This window comes from Cygnus atratus, chromosome 4, assembly GCF_013377495.2.
Source record: "Cygnus atratus isolate AKBS03 ecotype Queensland, Australia chromosome 4, CAtr_DNAZoo_HiC_assembly, whole genome shotgun sequence".
Taxonomy (NCBI): domain Eukaryota; kingdom Metazoa; phylum Chordata; class Aves; order Anseriformes; family Anatidae; genus Cygnus; species Cygnus atratus.
In genome coordinates this window covers 26,179,980-26,197,356 of record NC_066365.1, presented here as the reverse complement: position 1 = coordinate 26,197,356, position 17,377 = coordinate 26,179,980, and the positions used below count along the sequence as shown (strand labels likewise).

At 60.0% G+C, this 17,377-nt stretch overlaps 2 protein-coding genes across 2 annotated transcripts; both read right to left on the bottom strand.

The window, feature by feature from the left end:
- Positions 1-2,425: 2,425 nt before the first annotated feature.
- Positions 2,426-5,945, bottom strand: LOC118250905 (protein maestro-like). The gene is made up of 9 exons (XM_035552508.2): positions 5,794-5,945; positions 5,421-5,558; positions 5,111-5,222; positions 4,762-4,905; positions 4,305-4,487; positions 4,008-4,160; positions 3,385-3,507; positions 3,047-3,149; positions 2,426-2,478 (listed from the first exon to the last, which is right to left on the bottom strand). The coding sequence occupies exons 2-9, from the start codon at positions 5,537-5,539 to the stop codon at positions 2,444-2,446; spliced, it is 972 nt and encodes a 323-aa protein (XP_035408401.1). The 5' UTR covers positions 5,540-5,558; positions 5,794-5,945; the 3' UTR covers positions 2,426-2,443.
- Positions 5,946-6,394: 449 nt separating this feature from the next.
- LOC118250104 (maestro heat-like repeat-containing protein family member 2B) lies at positions 6,395-16,247 on the bottom strand. Its single transcript, XM_035550805.2, has 23 exons — positions 15,717-16,247; positions 14,648-14,767; positions 14,401-14,508; positions 14,058-14,220; positions 13,895-13,935; positions 13,460-13,601; positions 13,009-13,061; positions 12,500-12,607; positions 12,117-12,236; positions 11,845-11,967; positions 11,191-11,346; positions 10,836-10,958; positions 10,443-10,522; positions 9,897-10,035; positions 9,689-9,781; positions 9,206-9,298; positions 8,859-8,982; positions 7,994-8,106; positions 7,753-7,905; positions 7,354-7,508; positions 6,964-7,126; positions 6,493-6,680; positions 6,395-6,410 (listed from the first exon to the last, which is right to left on the bottom strand). Exons 1-23 carry the CDS (start codon positions 16,245-16,247, stop codon positions 6,395-6,397), a joined length of 3,105 nt encoding a protein of 1,034 aa, XP_035406698.2.
- Positions 16,248-17,377: the final 1,130 nt, after the last annotated feature.

Sequence of the window (17,377 nt, the reverse complement as noted above, 5' to 3'; positions counted from 1 at the left end):
AGATTGAGAAAGACTCTGAAGCTTTAAATACCATTTCATACATTCTTCTCGCCCTCAAGTATATGCTCAACCACGGACCACAACAAAAAAAGAGTTCTTTCTAATATTCTTGATACCACCACAGCGGCGCCACCAGCTCTGATGGGCTGAGAGGTGCCACTGGCTGCCCGGATTGGCCTGGTGGAGTCCGCCCGGTCCGCTGGGGAGCTGGCTGGAACCATCCGGAACCATCCGGAACAGGTCAGAACCGGCTGTGCCCGGCCCGCCTCGAAGACAGTTAATTGCTGCTCAGTTGCAGTAGCAAGCCCTTATTTTACAGTGCCAGTGTATCTAGTTAAAGAATGTTGTTTACTGGTGTATTCACAAATTAAAAAAGAAACAACACCAAGGTTTTTTGTTTGTTTGCTTGTTTTCAGGAATTTGCACTGTAACATCCATCGTATGCACGGTAGTACTCTTACAATAGTGCAATAGAATCGCTTTTATTGTCATGTCCAACCTTTACTCTTCTTCCTAAACACACTCATCTTTTTGACTGGGGCATGAAAAGTACAGAATAAAAATAATTCAGGAGGTTATATAAGATCCGTTAAAGGAGCAGGTATCAAATGGCTGTCACACTTCGCTTTCACTACTTCAGACGTAATTACTGCTGCTTAATGGCTGACAGGCTGGAGTCAAATTTGCAGTCTAAATATTAAGAGTGGATGATGGCAGCAATAAATACCTGTCAGCAGCTGCTTTCATATACTAAAAGAATCTGCTTGTGTCTGGTCAGAGTGATAAAACCATATGAGAGTTCACAAATTAACTGACTGTAAAAGGATTTGTCAGACCTGCTGGGCTTCTGAATTTACATATCATTTTGGAAAAATATTTGTAGCTACAGATTTGTGACTGTTGTTACAGGAAATCAAACCAGAGATAAGGAGAAGGGCAAGTATGAGGTTTCTAATCTACGGTTTATGCAACTGCCTCTATTTTTTGAGCAGTGTATGCAGGACTTCCTAGTAAAGTACCTCACCTTCTGCTGACAAGGCAAGGAAAAGCGTGCAGCTTTGGGCGACAAGCGCACCTCTTACGTCATCAGCAGATATGTTTAGGATACGGTCATGTTAATGCATTGAAATTTCAGTAAGTATAGCTTTACATTTCTTCTGGCTTCTCTTGTCTTTCACTTCTAGCACTAGAAGTGAAAAAGGCCCAGCAATCCCGCCAAGGAGCCAACCCGCTAAGTTTGTAAGCATCTGCCTCGGTAAGTTTCTTATCAAACGCGCACATTGGGAACAAATGCCGACTCCACGCCACCGGGCCCTGGGGGACCCGAAACCCCATCTTGGGGAGGGCTGGCGTGCTGTTACAGCCTGCCCTTATGACTCTGCGGCCATGGGCCCCACCCGCCCTGCCTCAGCAGCTCTGATGGGCTGAGAGGTGTCTCCGGGTGCCCCGGTGGAGTCCGCCCGGTCCGTCGGGGAACCGGCTGCAACCATCTGGAACAGGCCAGAACCGGCCGTGCAGGCTGTGCCCGGGGCAGCCCCAGCCTTGGCTCCCTCCGGGCCGCTCCTGCAGCCCCCCGCAACCCAGCCCTCGCCCCCTGCCCCCAGCGTGGGGCGGGAGGACGAGGCAGGGGGACGGGGGCAGGCCTCAGCCCAGAGGGGCCGAGCGGCGGCGGTGCGCTGGGCCCTGCCCCGCTCTCCCCTCGCCCAGCCTGGCTGCGGCTGCCGTCAGGCAGCTGAGGCACTCCGTCCCCCCGGCATCGCCCGTGCTGGCTGCTCCCCTCCCAGCCTCGTCCTGCACAGGGCTGGAAACGGTTCCCATCCCATCCCATCCCATCCCTGAGGACTGGGGTGAGGCCGACCTGCCCGCAGTGCCCAGGTCTCTCTCCTGCCCCACCTTGACGACAGGAGCAACATTTGCTTTCTCCCGGTCGTCAGCAGCCTCTCCTGATCGCGGTGACATTTGAAGGATAGCCCTGGGAGGCCTCACGGTAAGGTCCGCCAGCTCCTTCAGAACCCATTTGTGCATCCTGCCAGGCCTTGCCCCACAGGCCCCAGCGTGCCCCCCTGGCCCTGGGAAAAAGACCCCTTGTCCACAGTGGTGAGGCCACGTTGAGTTGTATTTCCCCAAGTACACAGCGGTGAGACCATGTGCGGAATTTTATTGCCCACAGGGTGCCACAGTCACAGAGGGCTTTGTCTGCCGCCTGCCACGCTCGGGTGTCCTCGGTGCTGCTCCGGCCTTGGAAAGCTGCAACAAGACAGAAAGAGCTGTGAGCAGCCAGCCCAGGCAGCTGTCCCCCCTGCCACCCTGGAGCTGCTCCCCCCTGGCTGGCCGGCCCCTGGTGCCGGGCGTTTGCCGGGCTGCTTCTGGGCTCTGGCCTCTGCCCAGACCCACGGATCCGGAGCTCAGCCCCACGTGAACCGACCTGCTATCTGACGGAGCCTCAATTCCTTCTTCTTCTTCTTGCCAGGATGTCATCTAAAGTACAGAGCAAAGAGGCAAACATCAGAGCACTGCTCCACAGCCCTGGCTTCCAGCCCTGCCCTACAGCTGGGACACATACGTGGGGAGCCACTGTGCAAGGCTCTAAATATCACGGCTTGATGGTTGCTAACGCTTTTTAAGGAACTCGGAGGCAGGTTGCAATGAAAAGCCCTGGGTCCCTGTCTACCCCATCTTTAGCCCATGGTACACAGCACGGTGGGTGCTGTGGCTCAGCCTCTGGAGCAGGCCCCGGCAAGGATGAACCAGCAAGCTGGTGCCTGGCAAGCTGCGCGGGCCAGGCTGGACCCGCTGCCCACCACGCTGCCTGCACCTCCCCGGGACGGGGCAGCGAGCCAATCTGAGCATCGCCCCGTGAGGGGCCCGGCCACTCTGCTAGCGCCAGCCGTGTGGTGCTTCTCCTGCACACAGGCCAAGCTCTGAGCAACCCTGTCTGCCCTGTTCTGCAAAGGCAGGGCCCAGAGGAAAGAGGAAAGAGAAAGCAGAGGCCCCTCCAGCTCTCTGGTCGGGAAAGGGAGTGGTAAGTTCCAGTGCGGGCTCTCACCAAGGATTTCGACGGCCGATGTGTGCAGCCTCTGACCGTTCTCTAGGCAGCCTCTCCTGGCGATGGTACGGAGCCTCTCCAACATGGCGGGGGCGTATCTGGCCTAGGGAAAGACAGGAAGGCACAAGTTCATGTGGGTCCGAAAAGATGCCTTCTGTTGACCCTCAGCCAGCTGGCTGGGTGGGCCGCAGGGGGAAGGTGAGAGGCAGCGGGTGGCCAGGAGGGATGGCCATGTCCCCAGTCCCGGCCAGCCCAGCATGCGTCACCGCACACTCCCCTCTGGGAGCCAGGGCAGGGCCGCAGGGCCCTGATGTCTCGCCGGAGCACAGCTTACTTACCAGGTGACTGCAGACCTCATACTGCAGCTCGTTTGCACCCAGCCTCATGGAGAGATCGATGATCTCCTGCGCCCGACTCAGCCCCATAAATGGAGCACAGTGACTGAAGGTGATCTTGCACATCTGAAAAAGAGAGTTGTGCCGTCATTCCTCCTCCACCAGAGTGTCTGGGGCCTACCCAGGGAGCTCGTCCAGCTGTGTGCTGCTGAGCTCCACCTGGGGGGGCGCTGCCCGAGGGGCACTCGCTGGCAGGGGAATGCACTGGCGGCAGCAGAGGGGACCTGCTCCATCCCTTAGGCCGGCACCCGACCCAGTCCTGATGCCTGGCGGCCGGATCCGTGGGCTTGCTCCCCACTGCCCTCTCCCAGGGGAGCACCGGCTCCGGGAGGCAAAGGCAGGCACGAAGGCACGTGGCCAGAAAAAGGACCAGAGGCCTGAGATGGTCCTGCCAGCGATGCTGCTAAGACTGCCCTGGGCAGCACAGCGGAAGGCTCGGTGGAACACTTTTCGGAGGGATCTGCAGAGACGCCCGGCAGCTGCTGAGCAGGCAGGAGTGGCAGAACGCCTCGGCCGTGGCCGCGCAGCTTTCTGTGGCTTTGGGAGTAAGCTGCAAGGGCACTTACGCTAGCAACTGCAAAGTCGGGATCCCGGAGGTGCAGGAGAAGGCTGACCCATGTTTCTGCCACTTCTCCGGCGAAGAACGACCGCTTGACCGAGGCTGAGGAGGCCAGGACTGAATAGAGGCGGAAGGCCGAGTAGCGAAGGTACTCTAGTTCCTGCAACCCAGAAACCCGTTTGTCAGCTGGGTAACGAGGCCAAAGCAGACGTTCAGCCAGCAGAGGCCATCCACGCGGCGCGTGCAGGCCCCTGCCCACCCCGCACTCCTCAGACCAGCGGCAGAAAGAGTTGGGTTCACTCACAGACTCGAAGAACATCTTGGTGGACCTGGCGATGTCTTCAAAGGCCGATCCCAAGTTCACTGCCTGCAGCACCCTCACGAGCTCAGCTAGCGCCACCATGCTTTCTGCAACCACCTCGGGACAGGCAGTGTCCGCCAGGCTCTGTTGCAGCACCTGTACAACAGGTCTCCTGTGCTTTTGCACCTGCAAAGCCAAAGACATGCACAGACTTAGGGCTCTCCCTGCCTCAAAGAGCTGCTCTTTACGTGGCTGACGGGTCTGTTACAAAGCATTGTTACTCTGACATTTTGCACCAAATTGTCCCTTGGCAGCCCTGCTGGCATCAGGGAAAGGAGCGTGGCCTTAGGAAAGAGCCCTGTTTTTGCCTTTGCCGCTCTGTCCAGGCTCTCGAAGCAGCTCTCCCCCGGGGTCTTGCTAGGGAGGGGCTGCAGTCAGAGCGCAGGAAAATCCGTCTCACCTCCACGGGCACACTGCTGACTGCGTTGCCCAGAGCTCTCGCTGCCATCTGCCTTATGGTGCTGCTTCGGTGCTGTGCTTTCTCAGTGAAGACACTGAGAATCTTCAGGACGTTCCTCCCCTCGATAGGTGGGTCCTTCATCAGCTACAATAGAGCAACACATCCACGAGAGTCAGGACACAATCTCAGCCCAGGCACAGCACACAAACAGGGTTCGGACAAAGGAGCTTCCATCCGAGTCTCGGTGGTGACGCTTTCTTCCGATCTCTTCCCACGGAAAGAGGCAGCCCAAGCAGCAATACCTTTAAGAAAAGCCCTCTGGAGCCCTCCTGCCCTCCTACTGCCTCACCTCAGCAAAGAAAGCCATGGCCGTCAGCTGCAGGTTTGCTGATGGGCAGTCCAGCCACTGGGAGAAGCTCTCGATCAGCTCCTGTGAGATGAGCTGCGCACGGACCAGGACACTGCACAAAGAGCACAAGAGGCAACGCCTGGTCAGGCGGGAAGGCTGCAGGCTGCCACCCCGGACTTCCCCTCCTCCAGCACAGGCGCTGTTCTGTCCTGCAGCAGAGCTCCCCGAGCACGCAGGAAAGGTTCCCGGCAGCCGTTGCCCTGGGCGCAGCCACCCAGAGGAAGGTGAGACGCTGCCTTGGGGCTCTCACCTCGTCAGGAGGCACATGCCCTCGGCATGAGTGTGGGGGCTCTCCAGCATCGCCGACATTTTTTGCACCCAGAACGGCGTCAGCCAGATCTTCTGAGTGCATTTGCTCAGCACTGACATGAGAGTTTTGCAGAAAGGCCTGGTGAAAGAACAAGAGCCAGAGAAGTCTCAGATCACAGCAGCGTTCCGGAGGGGAAGACTTAGCAGAGCAAGAATGCTCAGCAGCTTTACGAGCCGGTTCTTCACTCATCCCAAGCTCCATCGAGGGAGAGGCAAAGAACCGCTGAAGCAACGCTGTGTAGCCGTCAAGTCTGTAAAGCTGGCAAAAAAAACAACTGTCTTTTTTAGACCTGGCAATGCCCCAAGCCACTTACAGAAGGACAAAGCCCAGGGCCCCCAGGCTCAATCGATGCCAGGCACCCGCAGCCCTCCCTGCGGGCCCTTGCCGCCAGCACGTTGCGCAGAGGGACTTGCAGGCTACAGACGGCCCCGGCTTTCTCCTGCCCTTGAGGAGCGGGAGCAGGGGCAGAGCGCGGTGCTACAAAGAATTCCCGGGATGGGGCCCCCCAGCTGGGCCTTAAGGGGAGGAAAGAGCACGCTGCGGCAAAGTGCCCTGTTATGTTGTGGGGGGACTGATCTGACCACTCGAACCTCCGCAGGGAGGCAGCACCGCCTGAGCGCAATGGATGGTGCACCCTGACAGGCCATGAATTACACCGGCAGAGCCTCTAGGGCAGGAAAGCACAGCTGCCCGTGGCCAGAGCTGGGCCACAAACCCTACGAGGATGTGGTAGCTGTGCTCGTGCTCCCTGGAAGTCACCGCACAGGAAGACCCTCAGCACACAGACATCTCTACCGTAACGGAAACAAACTTCGGACAAGCCATCATGCAATAATTACAGCCTGCCCGAGAGAAAAACAGAGAAAGAAACCCCAAACAAACGGGGATGGGAGGAAAAAAACAAATCTGCAGCCTCAAGTGGCCTCGTGCCTAGGAAGCAGGACAGGAAGCAAACGAACATGCTTGGCTAGGCAATTCAAGCCCCCCCTTCCCTGCCCCTCCCGCTCCTGACCTGCGCACGTTGTCCTCTCGCCGCTGATCCTCAGAGAGCCCTCTCCAGGGGCTGAGGGGCGCAAACAGCATCTCTTCCCCCAGTGCCTCGCTGACCTGCAGCAGGAGCCCAGGGAGGAGGGAGGGAAGCAAGCTCTGGACCCCCTCCTCGGACTGCACAGACACCACTTCTGAGATGGCGCAGGCGACCTACAGGGAAATTAGACCGAGAACCACCTGTTAAACAAGAGCTTTGCCACCAGCCCCGGCCGCCTGGCTGCCTGGGGCGCTTTTACTGCCTGCACGTCCCGTATCCGTGACAGCCTTGCAGCCTGGGAGCAGCGGCTGTCCCGGCCGTCCCAAGCTGCTAACGCTGAGACACCCCAGCACAGTGTCCTGGCAGTGTCCAGAGACGTTTGCAAAGGGCACCCAACGCCTTTGCCTCGGACTGTGCGTGGGGGAGCAGACGCAAAGCCTCTGCCACTGAACGTACAGTCAAGGACTCCGGAGAAGGCTGCTGGTCCTCCAGCCTGCGACTGGACGAGCTGGGCTCGGAGCTGTTGTCTCCCACTCTCTTCAGCTTCTCCGATAAGCGCTTCAGCACACAGATGCCAATGCTGTCTTTCCCCAGAGTCCTCCACAGCTCCAGTGTGTTTCTGCAAAGGAGATGTGCAACCATGAGCCCGTATGCTCTGTTACCTGTGATGCCTTCACCTCACTCTTCTTCAGCAGCTGGGCTGAAGATGCCCGGTTCCTACCAGCGATACGAGCACACCTCAGACATTTTGGTGTAGGAAAAGGAGCTGCTGCTTCACTTGGATCACCCTAGTGGAGACAAGCTACGGCCCTCTGACCCCAGCAAGAAAGGGAGTAGTGCATATACCTGTCCATAGGCACAAAGTTCTGGATGATGAAATCAATCGTGAGCTCCTCGTGATAGCGGGCCAGGATCAGCACCGCATCGTGCACAAAGTACATGAACGAGGTCTCCAGCATGGACCATGTGCAGGTGAGCAGGATGAAGAGGACGCCTGGCACCTGAAAGAAGCAGGGGACAAAGAACGTCTTGGTACTTCCTTGCTTCTGCGGGGACGTGGACGTTCAGCCCATGAGCCACGCCTGCTCCCTTGCCACGCTTTCAAGCTCTAAGGCGAAATTTCACCCCTACCACCCTGCCCAAGCCCTGGCTCTGCACCGAGAGCTTCTTTAGCACACAAACGGCAAGACGTGTGGTGCGACAGCCAAAACGAGAAAGTCCAAGTCACGGAAAAATGTCTCTTACGTCTGGAAGAATGTCCTTTCCACATATTTTGAGGAAGGTGATCATCCAGTTCCCTGCAGCACGCACACGTCTTCCTCTGGCACGCCGGAAGGTCTCCTTGATGGCATTCATGAAGTCTGCGGCCTGTTCTTTGGGGAAGTTTTTGCAAACGATCTGGAAAGAAACAAGAAACAGGAGAGATCCTGTCACGGCTCTGCTCCAGCTCTTCAGAACTTAATGCAAACTTGAGGGCACTCTTCACCTCTCCAATTTTGACAGAGGTCTGGAGCTGCTGAGATGTGGCGATCCGGTTACTCAGCCCCTCACACGAGCTCGCAGGGTCGTCTGTCTCGAACACCCTGTTCGTGGCCTTGGCTGGAACGAGCATGGGGAGAAAAGGGGAGTCACACTTAGGGAAACTGAACTTCCGTTCCCAGGCTTTGCTGAAGGGGGACCAGAGGCCAGGGTAGTTAGTCTTGAACTCGGTGCAGCGGGATGTCCCTTGCCAGGTTCTGCAGCGGATAAAGCCTGGGCTGAACAGACCCCTCTTTTCCCTGGAGGTGCTTGTTTCAGGGGCTGCAGGCCTCTGCTCCCTGCAGCTGCCTCTCCTCCTGCCACACAGGCCACCAGCGTCTCTGGGAGGCCCACAGGCTCCTCAGCGCAGACAGATGCTGCTCAGTGAAAAGGTGGTAAGAGCTGCCTTCTACGTGATTTCCCGGGGGGTTGGTTGGTGCCCCATCCAGCAGCTTCCTTCAGTACAGAGACTGTTTCTCAAGGGGCTGGAAAGGGGTTGAACCAAAATCCATCGCCTCACGCTCTGGGCCTGCAGCTCAGCTCCCTCCTTCCTAACGCTCCTAACTTTAGGGGTCTACGTCCTGCTGTCAGCAGCAGGGGATGGCCCTGAGTGCCCCCGGCTGCAGGAAACGCTGCTGGCAGGTGGGACTGGGTGGCCCTCTGCCAGGATCCCTCCCCAGGTGGCTGGGGAGGTGGAGGACGAACAGGGTGGGGACAGGGCAGCAGCCGAGCACCGTGCCTCTCCTTTCCCTGCTGGCAGCAGGGCCCAGCCCCTGGGATCCTGGTAGGGCCAGGCGGGGCAGAGAGGGCCGGCAGGCGCCTGCTCTACTCACCTTGGATGTGGAGAAGGGAGCTGAGGCAGGTAGCGGCCAGCTGGCGGGAGCTGGTCACGGGGTCATAGGTCAGAGGCCCCAGCAATCCCGCCAAGGAGCCAAACGGCACGTAGGCACATCTTGTCTGCATGGGGGAGAGGAAGAACAAAGGCTGTAGGTGGCCCCAGCGCCCCCTTGCGTCTCCCACCCGTGCCCCACTCAAGCCAGGACTGGGCAGAGGGGCCACCCCGTAGCGCTGGGGGACCCGAAAGCCCGTGCACAGCTGGGCAGAGCTCCCCTTCCAGGCCCCAGTGGTTCCAGGGAGCAGGGGGCACACGGTGGGCATCCTTACTCACCTGGAAAGTGACTCCATCTCTGCAATCCGCCAGCAGCTGGGCGCAGACCTGCAGGGCCCTCTTGCGCACCCACGGATTGTCCGAGGAGAGCCAGAGCCACAGTACCTGGGGCAGAACAGCTCTGTCTCGCAAGGGGCGTCTTTCCCTTCCCGCCATCCCTCTCCATTTCCCTCCCTTCCTGGCACTTTCCCTGAGGGCCTGCCCCGCGGCCCCACCGAGTACTGGCACTGCTGCCTGCACTGCCCCACTCTCTTCAGACACAGCTGCCCCCACCCAGGAGCTCTTTCATGCAGCCATCTCCTTGCTCCAGCCGGCCCCGGGCTGCCTCTTGGCTTTCCCCCCTGCAGGGCCCGCTTCTTTGCCTCCCTGGGGTCACAGTGACCTGGCGTGGCAGCAGGAGGTTCCTGCTCCTCTGCTAATTCGCCAGGGGCCCCAGATCTCGGTCCCCACTACTGACAGGAGGGATGCTTTCCCCATCGCCCCATGGATACTCACGTGGACGATGTCTACGAAGACGACAGGGGTTGGCTTTGTCTCGAGCACGACTGCCATGAGCCGGCCCAGAGCCTTCGTGGCCACGTGCAGAGACTGGAAGCGGAGGAGAGGGACGGAGATGCGGTATCACGGTTGCTGCCAGCGCACAGGTTGTGCTGGGGGGAGGGGTCCTGACCAAGATGTGGGCAGGGAAGGGACAGCAAGGTACCTGTAGCTGCAGCACTGCCACCTCTGCGTTCCCTATCTCCTCCATCTGCTCAGCCGCTGAAGGAGGTATCAGAATGGACTGGCAGCAGTCAGACAGCAGGCTGCAAATTTCCTTCCTGCTAAAAGAGATCTTCAGCTTGCTGGCAAGGGGAAAAAGGAAGAGAGAAAAAAAGAGAAGTTACTAGCGCTCTCCAGAGACGGTCAAATGGCATCTGGGCTTGTCCTCATCGACAGCCCCAAACCCAACCAGCCTAGCCTGTGGCGGTGAGTGCTGCCTTCAGCTCCGGCAGCTGCTGTCTCCTCCCCGGCAGCAAATACCCCCCAACTCCAAAGTGAGGGAGACCCTGGGGCTCCTTATCTTCCCTGCCAGATGGCAGGAGGACCAGAGCCTTTCTCCCCGCCCAGAACCTTCCCTACAGGTCACTGGGCACAACAGCCCAGCCCTCTCTCTTGTAGATGCTGCTCCTCATCCCCTACCCCCTTTGGGAGCTCCCCGACAGGAGGAACGTCATCCCGCCTCACAGCCCCCGCAGCTCCTCGCTCTTACCTCCACTGCTCCAGGGCCAGAATCACCTTCAGGTGCAGTGACGATGCCGGGAAGTCCCAGAGAGTCTTCTTCATCAAGTTCTGCAAGTCCCAGAGAGAAATTGGCAAAGTGGGCATTGGGCATAGGAGAGCTCTTGCACCCTGCCCAGAGACGGGCACTACTACCAGACACTGGCTCCATCACTCCTGCAGCTCCCACAGAGGCGCTGCAGGATGTAGCAGCTCCCCAGCGGCTGCCCGGCCATGGCCACTGACTGCCAGCACCCAAGGGCCCCACCAGCTGGGGACATGGCTCTAGGAGCTCAGGAGCTCCCACTCGGCTGAGGGAGACCTTCATGCCTCATGGCATGGCCCAAAACTCCCCTGCAAGACAGCCCTGGCTCTGGGCACTCACCTGCAGGATCAGCAGCAGCTTGTGCTGCAGGACGGGATCAAAGCTGCCGAAGTTGCCCACAGCTTGGATGGCACGACCGACCTCGGTGATGCTCTGCACCAGGGCGAGATTTTTCGGCAAGTTCTGAGGTCCAAGAGAGAAGAAAACACTTTGAACTGGATGAAGGGCCACGGGCTGCAAGAGGAACATGTGCACGCGGGGGAAATCTAGGGGAAGGGCTTGGGTCTTCATGCTGGGACAAACCGTTCCTTGGGGGACCTTTAGAAAGAGACGGCCCGTCTCAGTATGCCCTAGCGCGGAGGGACTGGAGCTGGGGCACCCAGCATCCCTGCCCCTGCACGCCCCGAGCTCTCACCTTGCTACTGGAGATGTAGAGCAGCAGGATGTTGCCCACGATGTCTGCCTCCACGCGGGCGAGCAGTTGTTCCTCGGAGGCACGCAGTGCCATGCTGCTGTAGGCGAGCATGGCAGCATTGCAAGCGGCCTGAGCTCTCATGCTGGCCTGGGTCATCTGCGTCGGTAAAGATGCTGTGAGACGTCCGCCCGATGGCCCCCCACACCCCACGATGCCCCTTGGGCTCCCGAGGCAGGAGCTGCCCTGCCCCTGCACCAGCTTCTTATTTCCCCGGGCACGTCCTGGCAGCTCCTCAAGCTGCTCCCCCAGCTCTCTGTGAGCTCTGGGGCCAGGAGTTGTTCCGAGCCCGCAGGTCGGGCTCTCGCATGGGGCTGGGCCGGAAGGGCGCAGCCTCTGTCACGCTGCATTTCAGTCAGGGGAACAGGGCTGTGCGCAAGCGGCCGCTGCAGCTCGGATCCACGAGGCACAAAACCCCATCCTCTCCGAAGACACCCCACGGGCCCCAGCTGCAGGGGGTCCCCTTCGAAGCGCAGGTCTCGAGGGGTTCTTACGCTAGGGGCAACCTAAATGCAGCTGCCATGATTCGGCCGCTACTGGTGCAGAAGTGAAAAGAAGGTGGAAGAAAGCCAATGAGTGAAACCCCAAACACTTCACCTTCTTGCGTCTGGAAACCCCAAAACACCGGACGTTGCACAGTGTGGCAGCAAATGTTGTGAAGGTCTCCAAGACCAGGCGGAAGTGGCTGTCGGCGGCTTGGCAGACAAGAGAAATGATTCCCTGCAACAAAAGGCCGAGGGACAGTTGGCACAGGCCCAGACGTTCAGTCACGGCCAGCCACAGTGGCAGGCAGCGATGAGGAGATGGAAAAGGCCTGGAGCAGGGCCGGGAGAAGCCCTTTCCCCCAGGGACAGTCCAGGGAAACTCACCTGGGCCTCAGATGGCTCCTCAGGTTTTGCTTTCTTCAGATGTTGCAGCAGCTTCTCTTGGACGTGTGGGAGTTCCTGACAAGCTCCCAGCGTCGTCCCAAGAGCCTTGTACAGGAAAGCCTGGAAGGGAAAAAGCCGAGCCCGAGATGCAGCAACAGCGTGGCGTGCTGGAACGGGGCCAGAGCAGGACAGGCCCCAGCGCACGGGGAGCAGCCGAGACCGGACGCAGGGATGGGCTTTAGCCAGCCCCGCTCAGCACGGAGGGAAGGGCCGCTGGGGGGCAAGGGCTGGGGAAGCAGCGCAGAGCACCGCCTGCAGCCCCAGCCCCGCAGGCGGGCGCCCCGTGGCTGCGCTGCCAGGGGAGAGCCGGGCAGGGAACCGACCTTCTCCCCAGAGCCGCTGGGAGAGCTGTCCAGCCGCTGGCTCAGCTCACAGCTCAGGCGCTTGACCCAGGCGTCGTCCTTGATGGTTTCCAGTGATGCCCTCAGGAACTACAGGAGAGAACAGGAGAGGAAGCGAATGTTGCTTTGCCTTTCGCCAGGGCCGTTTCCCACATTCCCAGGTCCCGGGAACCTGCTGGGGGAGAGCTGCCTGGAAGGACAGTCCCTCTCCCCACCTCACCACAACCCTCCCCTCCTTTAACCCGCCTGCGCTCTTCTCCTTTGACACCCCCTTGGCTCAGGACAAGCAGGAAGAGGCAGTGCCAAGGCACACGGCCACGCCGGAGTGGCATTAAATGAGGGCATTCGCGTTCAGCTGTGGCCCGTGTGGGGAGAGACTCCTCTAGGCAGGCAGGCACCTTCTGCAGAAGGAGGCGCAGGGTGCCTGGGAAACGCCCCTGCCACCTGGGAAATGCCACCTCTATATGCTATGCCTCCCAAGGCTGCTGTACCTTAAGCAGACGGCGCTCCCACCCTGCAGAGTCTGGGATGTTCTCGTTTTCTCCTGGAAAGTAGGAAGAAGAAAAAAGCCCTTGCTTGGGATCAAGCCGCAAAAGAAGAGCTGCTGCAAACCTGGCCTGGCCCAGGGAACCTGGTGGCTGCACCCCCTCCAGAGGCAGCCTTCCTGTCCCTCCCCACAAGCGCCGTCCCAGCAGGGACATGGAGGTGCCGCCAAGACCAGCATGCTGTCCGAGGGGACGGCAAGGGCCCCATCCATGCGCCGGGACGAATGCATCGCTGTGGGACCACTCCCCCCAGCTTCAGTGCTGGCTCCCTGGAAGGGAAACGGCAGCAGAACAAGCACTGGGCAACAGGCGATGATTTCCCTTAGCCATGCGGGGAAGCTGACTTGTCATGCCCTCCCCTCCCTCCCCTGCCTCTCCATCCCCACCAGCACTTTACCCTTGAGGTACTGCAGCAGCAGGGGAATCTCGGTGTTCCACATGGCCCCCACAGCTCCATGGATCCTGCTGTGGAGGCTCTGCATCACCAGCAAGGCAGCAGCTTGGAGCTCACTGCCCGCAAAAGGAGACCCCGCCACCACCTGCGTACAGAGAGCACAGAGAAGCAGGGTCACTTCTGCCGCAAGACCTGCGACTTCTCCCATGAAGGAAGCGGCTCGGCGCTACCCCGGCTGCCAAGGAGCAGCTGATGGCTACGCCCATCGTGCTTCAGCCGCGGGAAGGGAACGGGGTCCCCAGGTGGCACACTCAGGACACGCTGCTCCCTCCTCAGGGCTCCTGGCACCAGCCTCTAAAGCATCGCTGCCCCGGCCTCTCTGGACATCGCTGCCCTGTCCAGAAAAGCTCTTTCTTTCCCCAGGGCCCCACTACTCACCAGCAGGCGAGCCAGCAAGGTATGTGGAGTCAGCGTTGTCTCTGCGGGGAGAAAGAAATGCTGGGTGAGATGCCAAGCCACACCGTGCCCTGCCACTCTGACGTCCCTGCAGGACGCAGACACGGAGGTCAGCAGAGCTCATTGGGGGAGTTTCTACTCCTACCTTGCAACAGGGAGTTGAGGACATCGGGATCCAGCTCTTGATGCTCACACGCTGCTGTTAACTCATTTCTCTCAGCCAGGGCTCGGAGACAGCGGGAGAGGGGGATCAGCATGCCCGTGTACTTGGCTGGCAACACATATATCAGCAGCCTCGGCCACAGGAGCTGTAGGCAATGAGACAATTCAGCCCATCAGCAGTTCTGCCTCAGCTCAGAGATGGAGAGGATGGTGTGCATCCCCCTGAGCCCTGGGCACTTCAGAGCACGCTGTGGGGGAGCAAAGGGGTCTAGGAACGAATGGCCTGAAGGAGAGGAGCAGCAGCAGCAGGACAGAGTATGACTTACTTTGGCCATCCCTCTCACAGAGATGTCCAGTGACCCCAGGACGTCCATGCACAGCCCTTGGAGACCTCCTTCTTCCCGGGCTTCCTGGGCAGACAGGAGTCCTGCAGCCTGCGAGACAATGTTGGGAACCCCCCGCTTGCTCTCAGTTCCTGACCCAGAAGGCTCAGGCGTGGCCCCACCAGTGCTCCCATGCCAGCCTCCTGGCAGCGCAGATCTCCCAAGGGAAGATGTTGCACGCTGTCCTTACCCTTCTGCTCGAGCTCTGGCTGAACTCGCTGAAGATGTATCCCACAACGTCCCACGCCGAACAGCTCTGGGCATTGGCACTGAGCAGCTCCCTGATGAAGTGCAGAACTGCCCTCCTCACCTGCCAGGGGTCAATTGTGGTTATGGTTTTCCTGCTCCGAAGCCAAAGGGAAGCCACCTGCTCACCGGGGCGGCCCTTCCGGCCTGCGTAGAGACAGCGAGAATGTAGGAGAAGCCTTTTCTCCTGAGGTCAGGGCACGCTTTGGCACCAGGCCGTGCATTTTCCCTGCACAGCACGGGGACACGGGGACCTGCCCGTGCTGGCAGCGGCATCACCTCTCGCCATCAGCCCTCCAGTAAACAGGAAGGAGCTTGTTCTGCTGCCGTTTCCCTTCCAGGGAGCCAGCACTGAAGCTGGGGGGAGTGGTCCCACAGCGATGCATTCGTCCCGGCGCATGGATGGGGCCTTGCCGTCCCCTCGGACAGCATGCTGGTCTTGGCGGCACCTCCATGTCCCTGCTGGGACGGCGCTTGTGGGGAGGGACAGGAAGGCTGCCTCTGGAGGGGGTGCAGCCACCAGGTTCCCTGGGCCAGGCCAGGTTTGCAGCAGCTCTTCTTTTGCGGCTTGATCCCAAGCAAGGGCTTTTTTCTTCTTCCTACTTTCCAGGAGAAAACGAGAACATCCCAGACTCTGCAGGGTGGGAGCGCCGTCTGCTTAAGGTACAGCAGCCTTGGGAGGCATAGCATATAGAGGTGGCATTTCCCAGGTGGCAGGGCGTTTTCCCAGGCACCCTGCGCCTCCTTCTGCAGAAGGTGCCTGCCTGCCTAGAGGAGTCTCTCCCCACACGGGCCACAGCTGAACGCGAATGCCCTCATTTAATGCCACTCCGGCGTGGCCGTGTGCCTTGGCACTGCCTCTTCCTGCTTGTCCTGAGCCAAGGGGGTGTCAAAGGAGAAGAGCGCAGGCGGGTTAAAGGAGGGGAGGGTTGTGGTGAGGTGGGGAGAGGGACTGTCCTTCCAGGCAGCTCTCCCCCAGCAGGTTCCCGGGACCTGGGAATGTGGGAAACGGCCCTGGCGAAAGGCAAAGCAACATTCGCTTTCCTCTCCTGTTCTCTCCTGTAGTTCCTGAGGGCATCACTGGAAACCATCAAGGACGACGCCTGGGTCAAGCGCCTGAGCTGTGAGCTGAGCCAGCGGCTGGACAGCTCTCCCAGCGGCTCTGGGGAGAAGGTCGGTTCCCTGCCCGGCTCTCCCCTGGCAGCGCAGCCACGGGGCGCCCGCCTGCGGGGCTGGGGCTGCAGGCGGTGCTCTGCGCTGCTTCCCCAGCCCTTGCCCCCCAGCGGCCCTTCCCTCCGTGCTGAGCGGGGCTGGCTAAAGCCCATCCCTGCGTCCGGTCTCGGCTGCTCCCGTGCGCTGGGGCCTGTCCTGCTCTGGCCCCGTTCCAGCACGCCACGCTGTTGCTGCATCTCGGGCTCGGCTTTTTCCCTTCCAGGCTTTCCTGTACAAGGCTCTTGGGACGACGCTGGGAGCTTGTCAGGAACTCCCACACGTCCAAGAGAAGCTGCTGCAACATCTGAAGAAAGCAAAACCTGAGGAGCCATCTGAGGCCCAGGTGAGTTTCCCTGGACTGTCCCTGGGGGAAAGGGCTTCTCCCGGCCCTGCTCCAGGCCTTTTCCATCTCCTCATCGCTGCCTGCCACTGTGGCTGGCCGTGACTGAACGTCTGGGCCTGTGCCAACTGTCCCTCGGCCTTTTGTTGCAGGGAATCATTTCTCTTGTCTGCCAAGCCGCCGACAGCCACTTCCGCCTGGTCTTGGAGACCTTCACAACATTTGCTGCCACACTGTGCAACGTCCGGTGTTTTGGGGTTTCCAGACGCAAGAAGGTGAAGTGTTTGGGGTTTCACTCATTGGCTTTCTTCCACCTTCTTTTCACTTCTGCACCAGTAGCGGCCGAATCATGGCAGCTGCATTTAGGTTGCCCCTAGCGTAAGAACCCCTCGAGACCTGCGCTTCGAAGGGGACCCCCTGCAGCTGGGGCCCGTGGGGTGTCTTCGGGAGAGGATGGGTTTTGTGCCTCGTGGATCCGAGCTGCAGCGGCCGCTTGCGCACAGCCCTGTTCCCCTGACTGAAATGCAGCGTGACAGAGGCTGCGCCCTTCCGGCCCAGCCCCATGCGAGAGCCCGACCTGCGGGCTCGGAACAACTCCTGGCCCCAGAGCTCACAGAGAGCTGGGGGAGCAGCTTGAGGAGCTGCCAGGACGTGCCCGGGGAAATAAGAAGCTGGTGCAGGGGCAGGGCAGCTCCTGCCTCGGGAGCCCAAGGGGCATCGTGGGGTGTGGGGGGCCATCGGGCGGACGTCTCACAGCATCTTTACCGACGCAGATGACCCAGGCCAGCATGAGAGCTCAGGCCGCTTGCAATGCTGCCATGCTCGCCTACAGCAGCATGGCACTGCGTGCCTCCGAGGAACAACTGCTCGCCCGCGTGGAGGCAGACATCGTGGGCAACATCCTGCTGCTCTACATCTCCAGTAGCAAGGTGAGAGCTCGGGGCGTGCAGGGGCAGGGATGCTGGGTGCCCCAGCTCCAGTCCCTCCGCGCTAGGGCATACTGAGACGGGCCGTCTCTTTCTAAAGGTCCCCCAAGGAACGGTTTGTCCCAGCATGAAGACCCAAGCCCTTCCCCTAGATTTCCCCCGCGTGCACATGTTCCTCTTGCAGCCCGTGGCCCTT